The sequence below is a fragment of the Stylophora pistillata genome, chromosome 10, assembly GCF_964205215.1.
Source record: "Stylophora pistillata chromosome 10, jaStyPist1.2, whole genome shotgun sequence".
NCBI lineage: Eukaryota > Metazoa > Cnidaria > Anthozoa > Scleractinia > Pocilloporidae > Stylophora > Stylophora pistillata.
This window is the reverse complement of record NC_142528.1, coordinates 13,021,546-13,044,547: the sequence shown is the minus strand read 5'-3', so window position 1 is coordinate 13,044,547 and position 23,002 is coordinate 13,021,546. Positions and strand designations below refer to the sequence as shown.

At 38.6% G+C, this 23,002-nt stretch overlaps 1 protein-coding gene across 1 annotated transcript in view; it reads right to left on the bottom strand.

Moving 5' to 3' along the window:
- The window catches only part of LOC111346861 (uncharacterized), a 42,261-nt gene extending 22,211 nt beyond the window's left edge, over positions 1–20,050 (bottom strand). The window contains exons 1-18 of the mRNA XM_022954123.2: positions 19,974–20,050; positions 15,764–15,778; positions 15,410–15,477; positions 13,455–13,691; positions 12,699–12,846; positions 12,395–12,462; positions 10,479–10,715; positions 10,131–10,278; positions 9,337–9,404; positions 8,594–8,830; positions 7,699–7,846; positions 7,357–7,424; positions 6,869–7,105; positions 6,491–6,638; positions 5,601–5,668; positions 5,133–5,369; positions 4,581–4,728; positions 4,129–4,196 (exon numbers count right to left, since the gene is read on the bottom strand). Coding sequence (XP_022809858.2) covers positions 4,129–4,196; positions 4,581–4,728; positions 5,133–5,369; positions 5,601–5,668; positions 6,491–6,638; positions 6,869–7,105; positions 7,357–7,424; positions 7,699–7,846; positions 8,594–8,830; positions 9,337–9,404; positions 10,131–10,278; positions 10,479–10,715; positions 12,395–12,462; positions 12,699–12,846; positions 13,455–13,691; positions 15,410–15,477; positions 15,764–15,778; positions 19,974–20,025 — 2,400 coding nt within the window. The 5' untranslated portion in view covers positions 20,026–20,050. The remainder of the gene's footprint in view (positions 1–4,128; positions 4,197–4,580; positions 4,729–5,132; positions 5,370–5,600; positions 5,669–6,490; positions 6,639–6,868; positions 7,106–7,356; positions 7,425–7,698; positions 7,847–8,593; positions 8,831–9,336; positions 9,405–10,130; positions 10,279–10,478; positions 10,716–12,394; positions 12,463–12,698; positions 12,847–13,454; positions 13,692–15,409; positions 15,478–15,763; positions 15,779–19,973) is intronic.
- Positions 20,051–23,002: the final 2,952 nt, after the last annotated feature.

Sequence of the window (23,002 nt, the reverse complement as noted above, 5' to 3'; positions counted from 1 at the left end):
CTTTTTCTTAGTGACCATAGCAGACTTGTGGTTGCGAAATCTAACCCTAAAGTCATTTCTTGTGGAACCAATGTATTGTAGTCGGCATTTCTTGCACGAAGCCAAATAAATTATGTTCTTAGAATCACAGGAAAGTTTCGATCGTATCTTGTGACTTTTGCCTGTTTGAAAACTTAGAAAGGAATTACATTCAACCAAGAAGTTGCGACAAAGATCGCATCTTGTTCTATTACATTTAAAACATCCCTTGACCTCGGCAACCCCTTCGCTTTCAGTGTTAGGGCCATAACGGGATGGCGCCAACAATTCTTTAAGGTTTTTAGATCTGCGGAAGGATGCTATGATGGAATTTGAAGGAAAAAGCTCTTTTAACTTAGGATTGGATTCCAAAATACCCAGATGTTTTTTAATGATGCGACTTACATCAGGTAAATTTGGATTAATCCAACAAGATGCGATCTTTGCCGCAACTGTTTGGTTGAATGTAATTCCTTTCTAAGTTTTCAAACAGGCAAAAGTTACAAGATACGATCGAAACTTTCCTGTGATTCTAAGAACATAATTTATTTGGCTTCGTGCAAGAAATGCCGACTACAATACATTGGTTCCACAAGAAATGACTTTAGGGTTAGATTTCGCAACCACAAGTCTGCTATGGTCACTAAGAAAAAGACCTGTGAAGTAGCGGTACATTTTAACAAAACACCACATGATTTAAGCGATTTCTCATTCCAATGCATTGATCAAGTGCAGGCAACAGTAAACAATTCAGGTAACATCGAGAAACTTCTAATTACCAAAGAAGCATATTGGAGCGCACAGCCGTTCTCTCTGGCACCCTTCGGCTTGAATAAGCGCCAGGAATTTCACTCCAAAAAAAGAATAAACTATAATTAATGCGGAGAATTTTTTCAAATTGGGCGGGCATCAAAGGTCCCAGCCTCAGCGTTAATTGGGAATTTTAGTACAATTGTTGCCTTTCAAGTCAACGCTGGTTCCTTTACATTTTTAGTGGATTCGACAGTTTTTCTATTTCTTTTTATAGTGATAATTTTTCGCGTAGTAATTACTGTGTTTGTTTATATGTGTCATCACGCCCTCTATAAATATATTTAAGGAATTTTTAAGTCATTGTATTACAACTGATGAAGGTCTCGGACCGAAACGTTTTTTATTAAACTTTTTAGACTTTTTATTGAGTATATGTCTTCCTTCGCTCGAAGTTGTCCGTCCTCGTGTGCCACACTACTTCTCCTATATATATATATATATATATATATATATATATAACATTATATACTGGTTTACTCTAGTTTGAGCACTCTGGCATGGCTTAGACGATACCACAAAGGTTGGGTCGTTTGGGGTGACCGTCTCGGTTCTCCCCCATCCTAGCATTAGCACTGCACTGATGAGGCCCAGGTCTCGCATGGTAAGCGTTGCTTCATACTCTTGTAGTTTGAAGTTGGTTCTGGTGTTTTTCGAGGTCTGAGTTGGATAAGTGAGTACCTGCCGGGAGGGAAAACTTGCGACTTTTTCCTCCCTGGCAGTGGTTGTTTTCTTTGGTTCCGTTTTGGTCGCCCATCCCTTTTTTGGGATTTCTCGGTCGATCCGAACTTGCTTTCCTTTTTGCTTTTTCTCTGTTTCGGTCACCCATCCCTCTGACTTGTCTTTGGGTTGGGTCCGAGTTTCAGCATGGTCGTGTCCTTTAATAGGACCATCGACGTTGACTGTCAGGGGCTCCCTGAGGAGGTACTTTTCTCGGAAGCGGTTGGTTTGTTGCTGGGTTTTTTTGACCGTGAGTCTGACCATCGGGTGGCTGCGGTGCAGGCATGTCCTGGCCGTGTTGCGAGAGTCACTTTTGCTGAGAACGGCGATGCTGCTAAGTTATTTTTTGAGGAGCTAGGTGTCATCAAGTTGGGCGATGTAGAGTGTAGGGTGGTTAAACCCCCTCCTCCTCCTCCCCAGCTTACTACTGTTGTAGTCTCTTGGTTTCCCTTTGAGGGATCAAACGACGCCATCAGCACAGCTTTGTCCGCATATGGTACGGTCAAATCTGTTCGCAATCAGGTTTGGCCCGGAAGGCCTTCAGTGTCCACCGGGTCACGCATTGTCCAAATGGTTATTAGGAATGTCATTTCACCGTTTATTTCTATCCGTGGCGTCCGCTGTAAAATTTGGTATAGGGGGCAACCCCTCCAGTGTACTACTTGTCATAAAGTTGGTCATAAGTCGGCGGAGTGTCCCCTTAGGGGCAAATGCTTCCGATGCCGTCAAGGTGGACATCTAGCTAGGAACTGTCAGGCGACCGTGGGTGCTCAACCTGCTGTAGACACATCAGTAGAGATGGACATACCCTCGTCTGTAGCTCAAGAAAATGATGTGACAGCTGAGACAATTGCTCCCGTCCCTAAGGACGTTGTTGCTGAGTCTGAAGAGTGCGATTATAACCTTGAGGCCAGGAAGGACCGTTTTCCAACCTGCACATCGGTTGACCAAGTACAATCAGACAATGTCTCCCGTAAACGCGCTGCTCCCCAGACTTCTCCGGTTTCAAAAGGAACTGTAAAGAAGCCTGCTACAACGGATACAACCCAGTCGATTTCCGTACCAGTCGCTAATAAGATAACCGCGCCACCCTCCGTTACGTCGGTCATTTCTTCCAAGTCCAGAAGTGAAATTCTCGAATTGCTATCCACACCTCCTGGCCTTTCAGGTGATAGAGTAGACCTCCTACGGTTAACATCACACCTTCAAGTTCCTCCTGGTTCAATTGCCTTTGTTCTCAACCCGCAAAATGGTCCTCCTAGACATGTGCTAAAGTACACTCCGAAGAAATAGTTTAATATTAGTTTAAAAATTTAAAACCTAAAAATGAAAACTAAAAAGTAGTTTAAGTTATTTAAGTTATCGAGTGTGTGTGTTCAATTTTTGGTGTGAGTGTGTTAATTTTTGTTGAGGTGGGGTTCGATTCCCCAGCGAGTTTGGTGTCTGGTGACCCTCGTTTCTGGTGGACCCCAACCCTAAGGCATTGCACGCAAGCCATGGGTGGGATTAGTCCTGTTGGTCGGCGGGCATTGCACACGCCCTTCATCGGGGGCCCGGCCGTCCACCTTAAACATAAAAAAAAACTGCACTGATGAGGCCCAGAAGGCCGAAACAGTACTGTCTGCAGTTAGATATAGCTCTTTGGCATACAAAGCTTTGCTTTCATGTCCAAATTGAGCACTCTATCTAGGATGAGCCATTGCCGTTGCAATTGCGCATGCTCGCTGGTTTACTCTAGTTTGAGCACTCTGGCATGGCTTAGACGATACCACAAAGGTTGGGTCGTTTGGGGTGACCGTCTCGGTTCTCCCCCATCCTAGCATTAGCACTGCACTGATGAGGCCCAGAAGGCCGAAACAGTACTGTCTGCAGTTAGTTATAACATTATATATATATAGATATATATATATATATATATATATAATGTGTGGTAGTCGAAAAAAAACAACTACATATAAATCCCTACAGACCTGTTTCGTGGTTGCCCACTCATCAGGGGATTTTAAAATCTAGTTCAAATCTAGAACAAAAAACAACTACATATATATATATATATATATATATATATATGAATATATATTATATATATATATATATATATATAACTACATTATATATATATATATATATATATATATATATTGTGGGAGGAAAAAGACAAGTAAACTACAAGTTCATCTCTACAAGCCTGTTTCGTGGTCGCCCACTCATCGATGAGTGGGCGACCACGAAACAGGCTTGTAGAGATGAACTTGTAGTTTACTTGTCTTTTTCCTCCCACAGTATATACTTCGCTCTACTTCTATGTATTGAGCACTGTTCTACGAAAATCAAGTCACACTTATATATATATATATATATATATATATATATATATATATATATATATAATGTGTGGTAGTCGAAAAAAAACAACTACATATAAATCCCTACAGACATGTTTCGTGGTTGCCCACTCATCAGGGGATTTTAAAATCTTGTTCAAATCTAGAACATCTAGTTCACTTAATGTGTGCATTATTCCACAAAGATATAAGCGAAAGTTTTAAAACTCCTTTAGGCTCCGCTCAAAATACTTACGAGCGAAGAAGCTGTTATGGCTGAGTCTGGTATATGATAGTTTTCCATTCCTAATGGAGAACTGCATTCTATCAAAAACAAAAAAAGCCTAATATGAGAAAACACATAATGTTAATTTCAGTGGCAGCTTTTGGATTTAATGATGAAAACCAGGGACCAGTTAATTATAAGGTATTTGCAACTTTTTTTATCGAATTTAACCTCGACGTGATATTTTCTGCATACTCATATCATAAAAAAGAAAACTAAAACCAACATTAAAAATGAGTTGTTAACGGGCTATTTCCCGGAATGGGATTGGCCGGGCTCAAGCTCTGGCCGCATAACTGTGTTATGGTTCAGTGATAGTGCGTTGTAGTACCTTTAGAACTGTACCAGCTACCTCCTCTTCACTTGGTAGGTTGGCGGTGAAACTTGTCAAATTGAAATCATCGTGAGAAGAATTACTTTACCTGAGGAAATTGTGCAGCCATAGAATTCCGCCCTCATAGACATGTGTCCATGCCAAGATTCGGGATAAATTCGAACGAATCGAACTTCGATTGGCTGGATCAGCTTATTGATGATTACACTATTCCTGTCCTTGTTACCTTCGTATACCTGATAAACGAACAAACAAAGGACTGAATTCCGAGCTCCAAATCGTATGTAGGAACGAACTGCGTTCCTCGTTCCATAGGTGTAAGATAAAACATACAATACTGGAATTGAGTATGCCCTGTTCAGATGAATTGGTAAGATCCGGGATTAGATTTACCAGATAAAAAAGATGTCATTACTCATGAGCGTGGGTTAAGGAACGAAGTATAAGCTCACTTAGAGTCTTACATTATGTAATCTAGCGATCGAATACTGTACCTGGTGACCAACGGAGAACATGTTGCTGAATTTGGAATTATACTTACTTGTGACTCTATAATACGCAGTAATATGATCATAATTTCAGGTTTAATCGAAAACGATTAAGCCTAAATTAATTTTTTTAGTGGAGCTATTTCCCTTACCTTGTTTTGGAATTCAAAATGATCGCCATATTTGCTGTGCGCCACTTTGTAGCTTTGCACCCACTGATCGTAGTCGTACCGACCCTGAGTCGCTACCATGGTAACTTTGGTCGTCTCACCAAGATCTACTTCCAACCACTGCCCCTTGTTATTGACCTTGGCGGACCAGGCTCCCGTTCTGCCACCGCCTGACACATGGTATAGTCTTGCGTTGCTGGCTCCATGTGCTCCATTCCACTAAAAATAAGATACTTGAACTTAGAACCAAGCGAATTCGAAACGTTTTTTCTTTTTTAATCGTAACGATTCAATTTCAAGGAAATGATTGCGAAAATCAGAGAGACAACTATCAGCACTCGAAATTACTGCCACCAGTAATTTGACACAACCTTGCGTTGCAAGGAGAGAACATGTTTATGCACCGCTCGCCCTAAATTTAGAGAGGACACAGCAAAAATTCTCTCTTACCTCAGAGGAGGCACGTAGTGCTGAGTTTGGCAATTTCTTATTGGTCAGTCCAAGTGACGTTTCACACTCTAGAATCCAATGCAAATATTGAACTTGTAAATTAGCAAATTCGAAAAAAATTCCCATTAGGATGTTTTTTGATCTGGAATCTTCACTCATGAATCGTCAAAAAGAACGTATCTTTATCCTTGTGTTTACAAATGTTAATTACTGCATGAGCAGCTGGCTATAATTTCTAAGGGTACCTAGCATGGGATGATTTACTCATAAAATCAATACTAGATTAACATGTTCTATAAGTAAATCTTAGCGTTTTTAAACTCATTAGAATTCTGAGCAATGTACTTTTGATGATACTGTATTTCCTCGAATAAGCGCCCACCCTCAAATAAGCACCCCCTCCTCTCTCACTTTCTAAAATGGTAGGGATATAAGGAAAACCTGTTTCTATCGCCATTTTATTTATAGCTATTTATGCTTCAACTACAGCGGAATCAATACAGTTTAACAATTTTTAAATAAGCGCTCTTCCTCGATTAAACTTGTGGCCAAAATTTTAAATGAGCGCCCGGGCACTTAGTCGAGGGAATACGTTACGGTCAATATTGCTGGCTCTCGGCAATTCTGGAGAAACTGATCACTCTTGCTAACTTGGACTCTGCAGATGTGTTGTTTCTATAGCCGGTAAAACCACCTCTACATCGAAACGTTTTCTTGCCAATTTTTTTTTTCCTTGAGATGTAGTTTGGAAAAGACGAGCACCTTGAAAAGGACACTCGTATAGTCAGTAAATTCCTCTGCAGGAGGTTTTTTTCTATCTAAATTTTTCGTTTGCAAATATATCTGATTGATAATTACGAGTGAGTACAAGTGATAGACTCGTGGCTAACCTGCATGAACATGGCATCCGTAAACTTCAAACCTCATGGAAATGTGACCTTTCCATCCTTCAACCATTATTCTGACAAAGCGAGCCTCTATTGGTTTAACGAGACTATTCACAACAACACTATGTTGGTCACTGTTGGCGCGGTAAACCTAAAATTTGACGGTAATTGAGTATTAGAAAAAAACTTTAAAACTTAAATCTTTCCGAATAAGAAATTTTTCATAAAATATAACTAATGGGTGACACAAAATTACTCTGGAATCTCCCAATTAGATTTTAAGGAAGAATACTTTGTGTAAAAATAACACCCCTATCTGAAGGATACAGTATGTATGTACTTAACCTCTAACACAAAGTAATCAAATAACAACTATCTCACAAGATCTTGGTGCTGAAAATCCTTCCCTAATGTGCTGTAAGACACTCTGTAGCTCGTCACCCACTGAGCATAGTCTGAACGCCCCTGACTAGCAATTTGCGTTACTTTTTGAACTTCTCCTAAATCTACTTGAATCCATTGGGATCTGTCGTTTGTTTTTGCAGACCAAGCACCAGTCCTTCCTCCGCCTGCCATAAAGTACAGTCTTCCATTTTTAGCTCCGTGACCTGTATTCCACTAGAGTTAAAAAAAAGCAAAATCATTTTGACGAGAATGAGTACTCGAAAGTATACGATGAATTTTACCAAGTTATAGAGGTTTCAATGGTGTACAAGAAAACTTCAGATATTTGAGGCCTAATATAATATATTCGCCAAACTGTCGTTTTTTCGGGTTCTTGAAGTGCGGGTTAAGATTAAGTTAAAAAAGAAAATTACTTTTCCTAAGTCTTAAGTTGTTTATACTCAGTAACTGAAGTTCTAACGTACCTCAGACGAGGCGGTGATTGCAAAATCCGGTATCAGTTTATTCTCCATTCCCATTGGCGAGGAACAATCTGACAACAAAAGTTAAAGATATCACACCTTTTAACAAAACGAAAAATATTAACAAGAGTACTATTGGGTGAAAGTGCCCTCCAAAAAAGGGTCTTCCAGAGGTAACAAGTGACGAGTTCGAATTCTATTGGCTGTACGATCTTCATCTAATATTTCAAAAAAAAATTCCTGTATTTTGAATATTATTTGTTCCAAAATGAGACACAAATTTTGTATGTGGTACGATAACTTCTACCTAAGGACTTCCGGCAGAGACGTTTTAAGAAGTCCTACCTGTTTTCAAACTGCAACCGTACAGTTCCATCCTTAACGAAATGTGACCATGCCAAAGTTGGGGAAGAAGACGGATGAAGCGAGCATCGATGGGCTTCTCTAAAACGTTCACCACCACCGTATTCTGGTCCGAGTTCGCTTGGTATACCTAAACAGATTGAATACTGAGATCATTCAACTTTTTTCGGGATTGCATCGTCCTTAAGGTCATATTAACAAAATTGAGGGAGAATTAGAAATGAGTACTGTCCAGAGTGAGATCGGTTTAAAAATTTTGTAAATGTTTTCCAAAACTTTTGTCCGTCAGACAAAACAAGTTGCGAAAACGGCATACAAATAAAGTTCCTGATGACACACGTCTTATTAATGCTGTCAGCTTCAGATTGCTTCGAAAAGAAATCTTGGTCTTCCCGTAGATTGTGGAGTGAACTTTTAAACCTTGAGAAATGAAGTATCGTTACATTTTTCGACTGTGTCTATACACGAACTGTGCGAGTAGCCCTACACATCTCCGGGACTTACTTCCTTGTGAGGATGCAATTCCATCGAGGGTTACCTTATTGCATTTTGCAAGGTTTCTTTGACAATAATCATTTATGCTAGAAAAAGGCATTGCGAGAGGAAGTCCTCTCGGCGAGAAGACGGAACGATGAATCCGGTCAGAACAAGTACCCAAATCTTTCGATCTCGAGTACGGCGCGCTAACCATTTAAACTCTTGTGATTGTCTTCCTTAGCTGTCCTCTCTGTGGTCATTCTTAATAAAAAAATTGCAGTTGAGGCTAACAGTTAAACTTAAGTCAATGAAACAAAAGCACAGACTGAATAAGGGTGGGAGGTAATTTATCCTGGTTTCTAGCGAGAAGCGCTAAATACTGAATTTGTTTGGCACCCACCTTGTTCTGAGATGTAAAGTGAGTTCCGTCTAAACTGTAGGAAATTTTGAATTGGGTCACCCACTGTGCATAATCCTGCCTTCCCTGCGTAAGAACCTTTGTCACTTTATAAATCCCGCGAAGATCCACCTGAATCCATTGTGATTTGTCGTTTATTTTAGCAGACCATGCACCAGTCCTTCCACCACCTGCTGGGCGATAAAGTCTTGCATTGGAAGCACCATGATTTGCTGCCCACTATGGATAATAATATTATTTTTCGTTATACTAATGATAATAAAGCCTTATTGGTAAATATTTGTATTGGATATCGTCGTAGAAATCTTGTTTCAAACCAAACGAGATCTCATGAGCAGCTCTTAGCAAAGGAAATATTCGCAACGAACCTATTAGAAATCAACTCAAATAACGAAACGCATGGAAGTGCGGGAAAACGAAGTGTTTAGGTTACAATCGAGTTTTAGTTTACCTAGAGTTGGCAAAAGAGTTTGACGAAATGTTCCTAAACCCATCACAGACGGAAGAAATGATAAATAATGAAGCAGTTCTAAAAAACTGGCTATACTAAAATGATGTCTCCACTGAAAAAGTTTTATGCACGTAATTCAATCATTCGGAATTTTTCTTACAGTCGTTATTGAAAATTTCTCTTTTAGTAGCAGACAATCGAACGTCGATGTACGTTTTAAACAGCACAGTGGCTACATTCAGTAGTTCTCGAGAGGCACGAGGATAGTTCTTACCTCTGAGGAAGCTGTAATGGCATAATTGGGGATAAACCTGTTTTCCATTCCCAAAGGAGTTGCACATTCTATAATGATAAGCAGAGTTTTTGCTTTAGAAACAGTGCAGTGGACGCCAGATTTATTACATCTGTTGTTATTATGCATATTATGTTCTGCCGTTGTTATTTTGAATTTGAAATATTTCACAGGAATAGCTAATTTGACCTATGTTTGGTCCAGGTGTTTCTTTTCCTTTTGTTATTCAAAATTTCTTTTTTCAGGAATTAGCATATATATACTAGTGTATTTTGTTTTCTCTCTCTGTTGTTGTAATCGTTTATTTGGATATGAGCGGAATAAAAAGAAGCAGAAGTTTGTTTTAATCGTGTAAACACTTTAATATATAGTGCCCTTTCTCAATCAGCATGTCAAATTTACGTGAACTCTGCAGGATTGTTAGTTCTATAATACGCCCCGCTGCAAAATGACTACGAAACTAGGAAGCATGTATATCGCAGGATTATACAGTTTCTTTTCGCGGGAGATAATCTGGCTAAATAGTAAGTAACGAGACTTTTAGATTATAGAACTCCATAGTGCCTCTTTTTTGAGAGGATAGACCAAAATACTACTGACCTGCGTTGTTATGTAATGTAACCAAAATCAGCGGCTATGCCGGGGAAGGCCAAGTGAAAGTTAACTGTCCCTACACTGCGATAATATTGAATTTAGCAAGATCATAACTTAGGATCTGCCTTCGCATTTTTCCTTTCTTATTTTTTTCTAAAAGACAGGAACAGTATGTCACTTACCAGATGACAATTGGCATCCGTAGAATTCCATTCTTAAGGATATATGTCCATACCATTCTAACGGATTAATGCGGACTACACGAGCTTGAAAGGGTGCCTCTAAATCGTGGACCACGATAGTGTTTCGGTCGTTATTTCCGTTGAATACCTGTTAAATTTGTCACGAAATGAAAGGAAATTGGCTACGTAATAAGACTGCGTAATCAGCGATACAGCCCTTTGTAATAAGGAATAACATCAGCATGAGTGTACTAGCATAATGTAAATTAGCTAGAACCTATATATCCGACTAGTAATGGCTCTAGATAATCTTGAATTCCTTTATATTGTGGATTTAATTCGACGTACCTTACTTAGGGTAGAGAAATGGATACCATCAAGACTGTAAGAGACTTTAAACTTAGTAACCCATTGGTTGTAATCATATCTGCCCTGGATTCCAACTCCTGTCACTTTAGTGATTTCAGAAAATGTCACTTGAATCCATTGGTTTACATCATTTGTCCTAGCTGACCAGGCGCCAGTCTTGCCTCCACCACTGGGTCTGTCAAGTCTGGCATTGGAGGGTCCATGGTTGGCGTCCCACTGAATCAAAACGATCAATTCATTTATCATCATTGAGCCAACATTTATTCAACATCTCGCAGATACTTGAAATCGGCGAACTTTCCAATCATGACTAATAACTAGGAGGAGTGCAATTTGGTCTGAAATTATACACATGATATCATTGGTTTACATCATTTGTCCTAGCTGACCAGGCGCCAGTCTTGCCTCCGAACGCACCATGCGAGTTCGATTTGAAATAAAAGTATGATTTCAAACCGAAAGTGCACGACTCGACGTTTAATTATTACTTTATCACAGCCATTCTGAAAATGAGAAGTTTCATCGTCCAAATTTAGTTTTGTGGGCAAAAAGTTGCTTAATTCGCCACACGATGAAAATTGACTGGTTTCTTTAAACAACGACACGGAATCTCTTGGAATGTCTTAAAATCTGATTGGTTAGATTGTGTTTGTGTTGCTTTCTCATTGCCTAAAAAAAAAGATATGCAATCTAGAGCAATAATTGGTACGCGTCATGAATAAATCTCACTGCTGAGAGCCAATCAGATTTCATGGATCATCTCTACCTCGCACGTGTTTTTCAATCCCAAGAACCTCTTTGTTTTCAGTTCTAGGCTATTACGTCACTTAGAAACCATTTGAACATGTTTGTTATGCTAATCAAAAACAACTGTCACGGAAAGGTATGCAAACCAAAAACATTCTTAAAATCCTCTACTTTCTACATGCCCATTCCATCAGGTTAGAAAAATCCATCTTTAAAAGCTGAGGATCCTTAATAGAGTCGACTATTTAAACAATAGAGTGTTTCTGTCGAGGAACTATCGGCTGATAGTTGCCCCGCGGAAATTTGATGTTCTTAAAACAAATATTTGCCCGAGAAGCGAAGCTTCTTCCGCGCCTACAGCTTGTCACAAATGTCAATAATTCGCAACCGTACATTGGCTAAATAATACGTTATACCTGTCAGAATTGAAGTCACTGTTTTTCCGATCTGCCTAACTTCGCGGCCGTAAAACTATTCAAAACTTTTCACGGATGAGTACTATCAATCCAGGTATTTTCCGCGGACGGGCACTATCCATCCGGGTATTTTCCGCGGGCGAGCACTATGGGCTGATAGTGTCTCTCCACGGATGAACACTATCGCGTTACGTGATCGATTTAAACCAATAAGAACCGGAGAAAATTTAGTGGTGAACTATAATTGACGATAGATCTTTGTGTCGTCAGCGTAAAGTTTCACAGTTGACGAAACACAGTTGGTTTTATCGTTGATATAGATCAGAAATAACAATGGGCCAAGAATGGTCCCTTGTAGAGTACCAGAGGTAACACTAGACCGATCAGACCTAGATCCTCTCAGAATCACGTGGTGCCTGCGTCCTGTCAGGAAGTGCCTGAGCCAGGCACTCGCACATAACAATGGAAAGGTTGCAGCTGTACAATTCCATTCTTTCAAGACAGAAAAGAGAATGAGAGGTTTTCTTTATCAAATGCTTAGGGAATTCGAGACACAAAGGTACACAACGTAGCGCTTGTGAAGTCTTCAGCGGTTCTGCTTATGCCATAGATTCGGATAATTGACATTTGGTAAGAAAAAGAAACGTTTAAAAGAAGTAAGATGTTTCTTGAAATACTCTTTATCAAAGGGTAAAGAAGTAAGCCATATTATTCATCCCAATCATAGTTTACCTGAGAAGAAGAAGTAATGGCTGAGTCAGGAACTCGATAATTCTCCATTCCCAGTGGACGTCTACATTCTATGATAAAAAAATAATAACATTTTCGTTGAATAAATGCAGTAGTCGGTGAACAACGCATCGTCTGTTGACCAAAACATAAACACAAAACTAAAACGTGTTGACTCCCTCCATTGTTTTAATTGTTTTTTTTTTTTCAAAAAGCTAGTCTGAGCTAAGGGCACTAATTCTTTCATCTGTTTGACGAATTAGAAAAGCAGAAGCTTAAATTGAACTTTCTTTATTGGCTTATTTACCTGGTTTCAAACTGCAGCCATAAAGCTCCATTCTCATGGAGATGTGCCCATACCAGGCGTATGGGTGAAGACGGACGAAGCGAGCTTCAATCGGTGTCATTAAAGTGTTTACCACGACGCTGTTTTGGTCGTTGTTGCCGTGGTATATCTATAAGGAGACCAAATTATTTTGAAATACGATTATGAGGGATTTCCTTAGAAGCATGGATAGCAAGCAGTCAAATGAATCTCTCGATTGTAGTCTGTGTCATTGTCTATCGATAACTAATTCAGACTAGTAAAAGCTAGGTCAGAACTAATGGAATTATTTTCGTTTAAATATGTTTCTAAGAAAGAATAGTCATGTAAACATCTGAGATTTTCAATCGCTTTCGACGATGGCTGTGTCCCTTTTGGCAGACGCGTTTGAGGGCCATATGGACAACGTCGTCTATGTGCTAACTGTTCAAGCAAAATGAGTTTACGTTAATACACTTCATCCCATTCTATCCGAAAAAGTTACATATAAAGACAAGCAGGTACGTCCATTTGCACTTTCTTTCGGTAAACGATCGATAGAAAGTGCACTCTATTGCTTTTAGTGCGTTATCCAGCGATTTACCGGTGTAATGAAAGAGCGCTTGTAGAATCTCAGTTATTTTGTAAAAGGCATGTAGGTAAGTCATTGATTCGTTATAACCATCTCTTGAGCAATCACACATTACTTTGTCTTCACAGCAAGTCCTCATCATGGCGTTGATTATCTCATTCAAATACCTTCTCCAAATATTGAAAGTTTCTTCCATCCAGACTGTAAGATATTTTAAAAGCAGTAACCCATTGCGGATACTCTTGTCTTCCTTGAATTGCCACCTTAGTCACACGAGTCAGTTGTCGAAAATTCACTTGAATCCACTGTCCCTTGTCGTTTGCCTTAGCTGACCAAGCTCCTGTCTTACCTCCACCAGCTGGACGATTGAGCCTTGCATTGCTGGGCCCGTGGTTTGCAGCCCACTGTAGAGAGAATTGAAATATTACTTTTAGTTTAAATATCATTATGAGAAATAATGGGTAATAATAAATAAAGAGTGGTGGGCGACAGAAATTATTGAGTTTAATCGAACTCGATCCGATTTGTTCTGTCTTCCCTCTGTTCTACTTATTGTCGAGAAGGTTTTGACGTCAGAGTTGGCCAATGCACATCTCTAGTTTGCAAAGTAATAGGAGCGTAACTATTTAAAGAGGATATGGAGATTTCCCCTTTTCCCGATTCCATTTTACAATCAAAAGCTCGAAAAAAAAAAACAGCTTTTAAGGAGGGTTAAATGAATGTGAAGGAGTTTTCTAAAATTTCTGGTCTTGCTGCGCTATTTCAGACCATTTGATGGCTCTCTAGAGAATCAAACAGCGGATTTGAAGTCTGTTTGCTTTGAAAATCATTAAATTGGCCATTAACAGTGTTAGGAATGGATAAAATATGTCAATTGGTTAGTGCTAAATAACTATGTTATTTCATAAAATATAATGGCCTTAAATTGTGCCTCGAAGAGGTAGCTTTCCTGTTGTGCGGTTAAGATGATACATTTTAAGTAGAAAAGACGGGGGGGGCACAAACTTCTTTGGACATAACAAACAGGAGTCAGGTAATGAATTGTTCTGTGACTAAACACCAGTGTGAAAGTGTAGTGTGATCGTCCGGGTGAGTGTAGTCCTGAGAGGGACTGTTGTCGGTAGTAGTTAGTGACTGACGTTTCGACAACCGGTGCGGAAGTCATTATCAGAGTCAAGTGAATAATTGTTGTCAGTGGAATGTTCTTATTTCAGTTCGTGTAAAATGATTGGTAAGTTTGCCGTGATGTTCTTGGCTGTAAGACTCAAGTGGCGTAAGTCGGACGTGATTGGTCTGTTTCGATCCGTCGGTAAAGCTAGGTCGTTCTGTTCGGTTCGTTTGTAATGTTTATGTCGTGAATGAGTCGTTTGTATGGAACCGGGAGTAGTTGACACCTGCTGAAGGAAGTATGTTCTAAGTTAGTAAACCACCTTTCCAGAGTCAGTCGTTGAAAGTAGTCCGCGCCAAAGGTTAGGCATTGCGCAGAGTCCCAGTCAATGTTGTGGTTGGTAAGTCGATGATGTTCAGTAATGTGATTGTTGACATCACCTTTTCTCGTCGCCTGTCTGTGTTCAGTCAGTCTTGTTGTGAGGTTTCTGCCAGTCTCACCGATATAGGAGGCTTGGCAGTCAGAGCAATTGATCTTATAAATTGCTCCCTGACTGTTCCTCAGTTCATCCTTGTCTTTAACGTTGGTTAATAACTGACTTAGTGTGGTGATGGGTTTGTGGGCGACGCGGATATTGAAGGGTTGTAAGATGCGCGAGATGTTCTCAGTCACAACTTTTATGTACGGTATGGTTGCTGTAGTCGTAGGGGTTGCGGTTTCGTTTGTTTCAATAGTGGTAGTGGGTCGGTGACAATAACTATTCACTTGACTCTGATGATGACTTCCGCACAGGTTGTCGAAACGTCAGTCACTACCACCGACAACAGTCCTTCTCAGGACTACACTCACCCGGACGATCACACTACATTTTCACATGTTACCCCCGGGTTCAAGCCATTTACTGCAAACACCTGTGTCTAGACCAATAAACAACTTTTCGTTGTGTCCCTAAGATAGAGAAAAAAATAGCCACTCTTAAGAATTGAATGCCTCAAGTTTGTTTAAGTTCCTTACCTCGGAGGAGGCGGTGATGTCCGAATTGGGAATATCCCCGCTTTGGAGACCAAGTGGAGAGTTACAGTCTGCAATTTGAAAAAGAGTTCTGAAAGGATTTCTGTCAGATGATTGGCGTCTTAATTTTTCTATCTAACCAATTGCTATAAGCATATTAGTAAATGTTTGTTCCATCGTTTCCTCTTTTAGTTGAATTAAAGGATCAAGTCCTCTTCCATTTTTTGTACTACTAAAGAGTGTTTTCAAAGTATCTTCCATTTCTGTAAAAAAATCAGCCCATACCCTTGCAATAAGCATCATCCTAGTATATCCTTTGATTTTTATTGGTTGTTCAATATTTGTTTTAATACATACCTCCATGCACATATCCTGTGAGAAATACAACAAAAGAGAAATGTAAGCTCACCAAGTGATAATCAGGTATAATCAGGTTTTCCTAAACCTATACAATTCTGTTTCTTAATTTGTCTTGGGGAATCGTTCATTTGGCATTTTCTTGAAAAAGAAAGGCAATTCGAACAACTAAATATCGTGACGCAGTCCTTCCCCGAGGTGACTCACCAAATAACTCCTATTGGCTTTCTTAAGCCACATATATCTTGCTTCGTTAATTTTTTGTTAGCGTGATTATGTGTCAGTATGTGTGAAAAAATACACAAAATCGAAATCGCAAGTTATATATGTTACTTATATATGTTACGGCCTCGGGCGGTACTCGAGAAAGAGGGCACACTTTTCCCAATACAGGCCGACCTAGACTGGCAAATAATATTTTTTTTTGTCTAAAACTTAAAGAAATGCTTGCTAAGAGGATGTAATTACGGCAAGATCCTCCATAAAGTGAACAGTTTTTCAGCGAGTAAATGGTAGAGAAAACAGCGGTATTGTAAATTAAATTGACAAGCTTCAGCGAAACTTCTTTGAAGGTGATTTAAAAGTCTTCCAAAACAGTTTTGAACTTTTTTTGCAAGTAAAAGCGCTTGTACACTGTTGAAAAAAAAAATTAAAGAAATTAAAAAAAAAATAAACGTTATTGGAGGCAAACAAACTCAATTTCAATGACTCTCACGACAAGTTTTTCTTCAAAAACAATCTATGATCTTCCATCGACGATTAGTCTATCAATAAGTGAAATGGAAAGTAATTGTAAGTAGATTCAAATTTATGTTTTGAACTTATGAGAGTTTGACGTTTGTCTACGGTAACGGCGTGTATAAAGCCTACAGTTCTTTCTTCCACCCTAAAAAACTTAAGTCGAATTTGAAACTTTAACGAGACACAAAGGGATCAAATGTAGCCTTTTCTCATTAAATTCCTTCGTGGAAAAAAAGAGTGTTTTCCGTGAGAACCAAGAGCACTCATCATACTGACCGTAGAAAACTCGAGATAGGGGAGGACCAGAATTAAACGAGAAACGATTACGATCGAAGAAGAGGGTCGCATATATACACTTTTTATGCAAGCCCTGATGATAGTTTGAAAGAGACCACAGCCGATTAAATCAAGCGGCTGATCGCTCTTCCATTTATGTGGGGCTTGTCAAGATTGGTGATGTTGACAAGTATTGGAGCATGAAGACCCTCTATCATGGTCTCTGGCCAAGAGCAACAATGTCCAGAACCAGATTCAAAGCCCTAATGGCCATGATGCATGTGTTAGATCCCGCTAAAGAAGATAAGTCCCATGAGTTAGGTAAAGTTAAGTCCTTTATTGATTATTTTAAATCTAGGTGTCTTGCCCTGTACCAACCCAGACAAAATGTTGCCATTGATGAGTGTATGGTTAGGTCTCGCCACAGGTCTGGTATACGTCAGTACATCAGAGACAAGCCCACAAAATGGGGTATTAAATTGTGGGTATTGCCTGAGAGTTTCAATGGCTACACTGTAGACTTCAATGTCTACATTGGTAAAGCCACAGGGCAGGAAACTAGCACATTTGGTTATGATGTAGTGATGACACTTATAAAGCCTTTTCTAAATCAGGGTTACCATTTGTCGATAACTTTTATACATCGGTCAAATTTTTCAAAGATTTGTTCGCCCAGGGAGTCCTTGCCACTGGTACCATCATGGAAACAAAGAGAGACTTTCCATCTGTGCTCAAAAACTGCAAGGAATGGGCTAAGGGGAAAGAAAGGGGCAGCATGCGTTGGGAAAGGGAATCTCCTTGTTTAGCAATCCAGTCCTGCCCCAGGGGAGTTTAAAACTGTCCATATTTCAGTTTTCTCTGATACTCAGAGACGCTGTGAGGTATGTTATTAACAGGGTAGGGGATAATTTAAGATTCGGTCTCAATGTAGTACCCCATCAATATCAGGAGTATATGCATGTTAACAAATGGTAAACACCATGGCGTACACTATTGAGTTATGGATACACGCGGGAGGTTGCTAAGCACGAAAGAAGCGTAAGAGTCGCGCGAGGCGATAGCCGAGAGCGACTCTAGCTTCTTCAGTGCTTAGCAAACCTCCCAAGTACATCCATAATTCAATAGTGTACGCTGTGGTGTTTACCATTTGTTTTATAACATAACACTGATACATTGTAGCAAAAGAGTTCCCTTTTATTTAACAAATCTTACGTGACCAGAAAAAAACAAGCGCGCGCGGAAAAATAGTCTTTGCATTTGCTCACGTCAGCAGCGTACACCCATGGGCAAATGGAGGACGCTGAATTGACCAATTAGATCGCGCACTTTGCTTTGGCTATGTTATAATTAGCGATGGTTACGATTGTTTCGGAGAGTTTCATACTGAGTAGTACCATACCTAGATTTTTCCCTATTTGCCATACTTAAAACACTTTGCTCACTTTTTTTCCATTGTTTTCAGATGTTGCGTTTCTCAAAAATATTAAAAAAACGAACAAAACAAAAAAATTAACAAAATGCAAAACATAAAACAATGAAAACTTTTTCTTAAGAATAAAATGGGCGCTCTTAAAAATTCATAACAAATTTACTACTGACTCTTTTTCTTTCAGATTTTCAGCAATTGTTGCTGACATGTTTATGATTAACCTTTTTTTATCAAGCAATCTTCAGAAACATCTGCTTATGAAGATAAGTGACTTTACCTCAAGTTTTACACTATCTCTAACCTATTTGACTTTTAAATTTATTTTTTGAGGAAAGTCCTAAGTTTCAATGATAGAATTTATATTTTTCTGGAAAGGCTATTTTATACACTCTAAAATGAGTTCTTGTAGGTGTTATTGCTGTAAATATTTGTTGAGATACTAATTAAAAACTGAATGTGGACAATGGTTGCGTTTTTTGGTGAATTTCTTCTGAGTGACGTGGGCGCACTTAGAAATTCATAAAAAATTTGCTAATAATTCTTTTTCTTTCACATTTTCAGGAATTGTTGCTGAAATGTCAATAATTAGCTTTTTTATCAAACAATCTTCAGGAACCTATACCTATGAAGATAAGTGACTTTACGTCAAGTTTTATGCTATTTCTTACCAATTTTGTCTTTTAAATATATTTTTCAGGAAAGTCCTGGTATTTAATGAAAAAAAGGTTTATTTTCCTGAGAAGCCCATTTTATATACTTTAAAATGAGATATTTAGAGTGTTATTGCTGTAAATAATTTGAGATATTAATTAAAAACTGAATGCGGACGAATGTTGCGTTTTTTACTCAATTTCTCTTGAATGACATAGGCGCACATAATAATTCATAAAAAATTTAATATTTATTCTTTTTCTTTCAGATTAATAATTGGTAACTAGCTTGTTTTATCGATAATCTTCATAACCTATACTTATGAGGATAAGTGACTTTTACCTTGCGTTTTTCACTTTTTTTTGCTTATTTTCTGTTTTAAACCTATTTTTTCAGGAAAGTCCTAGGTTTCAATGATGAAATTTATAATTCCGTTAGAGCCCATTTTATACACTTTAAAATGAGATATTGTAGGTGTTATTGCTATAAATATTTGTTGAAAATATTTGCCGCCCAAGATGACTTTAGTAAAGCGTGATTGGGCGATTTTTTTTCTCATGAATCATGATTTGATTTTCTTTATTCGGGAATCGTGATTAAAAATAATGAGATCTTTTCTGTCCACGTAAACGAATTTTTTTTTATCCAAACATGACCCGTGAATGAAGAGCTGAGTTAAACGTGATTCGTGAACCATTCTGTTTCATGCGATTAATCTCCCGCTATTTTGTTGTTTTAAAATTTGTACGCATTTTTTAAAATGGCTCCGGTTAGGTTTTTACCACGCTTTTGACTGTACATGCATGGACTTCATGTGAATTGATAAAAGTCATAAAACAGACCGCAAATGATTCTGGAACAAATGCATTTCGTTGGAATGTAAAAGAACTTTGGATTTTACTCGTAATGGGCTAAATATTTTTACGTGACTGAGATGGGCTAAACAGCAGTTTGCATATACCTAATTGGCAATCAGCAATCAGATTCTAAGCCCTTCGACCATAAATATGCTATCAACACTTTAAGCCTTTCCTCGCCAATTAAGTTTGTGACGAGAGAAAAAACCCTTAATACACTTTTGTTATAATTGGATTGACTTAATCTGGTACTTACCAAAAAGCACAATGGCTTCTAATAGAGCAATGAGTTTGGCGCTTAAGCCCATTGTGTCAGCTCTGAAGTAAGACCTGAAAGTAATGTGGGGTTTGAAGTTGTGTGTTATGTCTTAAATTAAACATCTTGTTCCCCGTGTTGGTAATTAAAATGCTAATATGAGTTTTAAATTTTTGTTTTAAGTTGTTATACAAACCATGAGTATGCCTTAACAACGATAATTTTTGTTATTTCAATTACAGATCCGGGACTCTCTTTGTCAAAACTAATTAAGGACACGGTAGACCTTCGAGGACCAATTATCATAACTACAGTTTCCAAGAAAAATTTTGGTAAAATATTGAAACGCACCCGAGTTATTTACAAAAACGTATTTTCAAACTGAATTCGAAAAGTGTGAATAACCAGTTATAACACGTAGACACAAATGACTCCCGATGGGTTTTATCATTTAATTTCAATCCCGTAAACATCTCTTGACTTTGGTTTCTACTGGAGATCTTTGCTATCTCTCTGCGTCTAGGACTAGAATGTAAACGGAGGCAGGTAAAAAGAGAAGAGTCCATAGATGAAAGTAGCACAAGAAGTAAAGAAATTGGACGCAGAACGACGGAAACCGAAACGGATAAAGCTCGTGGTTCGGGCAACCTCTGCTGCTCGCACTCGATCAGCAATTATTAAGTTTTATCGCGGCGTGCTTAAGCAGCTTTAAAGTTGAAAAAAACAAAAGAAAAAAAAGAAAATTGCAAAATTGAACTGTGTAGGAGGTATTCTGTTTTTTAAAATGGATCTCCCGCAATGGCCTCCGAAGTATGCATATCGGTAAATTTGACAAACTTGACAAATAAATCGCAAAGCAAGCAATAAGCATATCGGTATTGAAGACCAACCGCTCAAGTTTGAAACCACGCAAGAAAAAAAGAACACTTGGTTGGGGGTTTAACAAGGAATTAAAAAAATACTTTGTTTGATTTTGAAAACAAACAAAACCCACGGTCCAAACTGTAATGAATTGTCAGCCTTTAAACAAGTTACTTCTTTGTAAGACATATTATAAAATTAGCATAACAATTGGAAATAATCGCTCTAAAGTTTCACTTAAATTTAGCCGGAAGATGATCTGTAATTGCATTTTCCTTTGTGAAAAAGTGCCGAGAACACCGCACAATTTGCTCTAATTTTGACTCATTAGAAGAAACACCAATAATTGTATACCTCACCCCCCCCCCCCCACCAACAAAAATAAATCTGTCAACCGGCTCTCCTCGGTACAGGCGTTAAAACGTACCAATCAGTTATCCTCACGCTCAGAGTAAGCTACAAAGCGAGCTTCATCAAACCTCTGCGCGTTAGTTCTCTCGTTCAGATTAGTTTCAAGATAATATTTGTTTGGTCTGGTGATCTAATTTTTCTCTTTTCCCCGTAGGGTCTTGGTCAAAATACCCCTACAACACGTTGAGAACACCATGGTAATTAAAGGCAATAAACAAACCTTTCTATACTCCGTGGATGGGAAAGGTTTTGAAAATTAGAAGTCACTTTTGTCTAAGAAATTTATTTTTTTTCTGAAAAAGGGAATGGCCATAGGCTTGACCAGATTATTCTCGTAAAATAGTGGAAAGCCAAAAAGTTGCTAAAAAACTGCCAAAAATCCAAAACGTTTCTATCTAAATTGCTACATAAACTTCTTGATAGTTTTTATGTAAACGTTAACTAAAACCTTTATTGTTCGTTCTTCACAATGATTTCTAACATCCCCAAAGAAATAACGCTTGAAAATTAGCTTTTAAAAGTTACTCACGAATATGGGCGAAATTCAAGGAAATTAGCTCTGAAGAGTAAAGAAACGAAGATGGCCTTTTTTGGATATCATTTTTGCCAATTATCCTTTATCCGCAAAAGGCTCACGAAACTTTGTCAAATGGCAGATAATGCTTTCAAAAGTTTGATAAACATTCACGAAATTTACATAAATTGTATTTTCCTATGAAATAATTGACTACTTCGTGCTTGATAGGTGCTCTTAACCTATATTTTGCTAAAAACATGATCACAAAGGCAAAAACTGCTCGAGTTTGCTAGAACCGCAAAAATTTGCTACAAACGCGAAAAAAAATGATCTGTAATTGCATTTTCCTTTGTGACAAAGCTCCGAGTACACGGCACAATTTGCTCTAATTTTGACTCATTAGGAAAAAGCCTCAATAATTTTATATCCCCACCCCACCCCCCAAGAATATATCCGTCAACCGGCTCTCTTCAGTACAGGCGTTAAAACATACCAATCAGTTATCCTCATGCTCAGAGTAAGCTACAAAGCGAGCTTCTTCAAAACTCTGCGCGTTAGTACGCTCTCTCGTTCAGATTAGTTTCAAGATAAATTTCGGTTGGGTCTAATGATCTAATTTTTCCGTTTTCCCCGTAGGGTCCTGGTCAAAATACCCCTATAACACGTTGAGAACACCATGATAATTAGAAGTAATAAATAAACCTTTATACTCAGTGGATGGATAAGGTTTTGAAAATTAGGAGTCACTTTTGTCTAAGAAATTGATTTTTTTTCTAGAAAAGGGAATGGCCACAAGGCTTCACCAGATTATTCTCGTAAAATGGTGGAAAGCCAAAAAATTGCTAAAAAAACTGCCAAAAATCCAAAACGTTTCCATCTAAACTGCGATATAAACTTCTTGATAGTTTTTATGTAAACGATAACTAAAAGTTTGTGGTCAGCAGAATTAGGCTAGGGGACCTTAAGACGTGGGGGAGGGGAGGAATAGTCTGAGCTTAACTAAGATATAACTAAGAATCATGCACTGCAAAGACGTGGGGGGGGGGAGGAATAGTCTGAGCCTAACTAAGATATAACTAAGAATCATGCACTGCAAAGACGTGGGGGGGGAGGAATAGTCTGAGCCTAACTAAGATATAACTAAGAATCACGCACTGCAAACCAAGCAGCGCACACAGCCACCATCGTCCATTAACATTTCCAAATCCATTCCTCTAACAGCCCTCTTAAAACCCGCTAG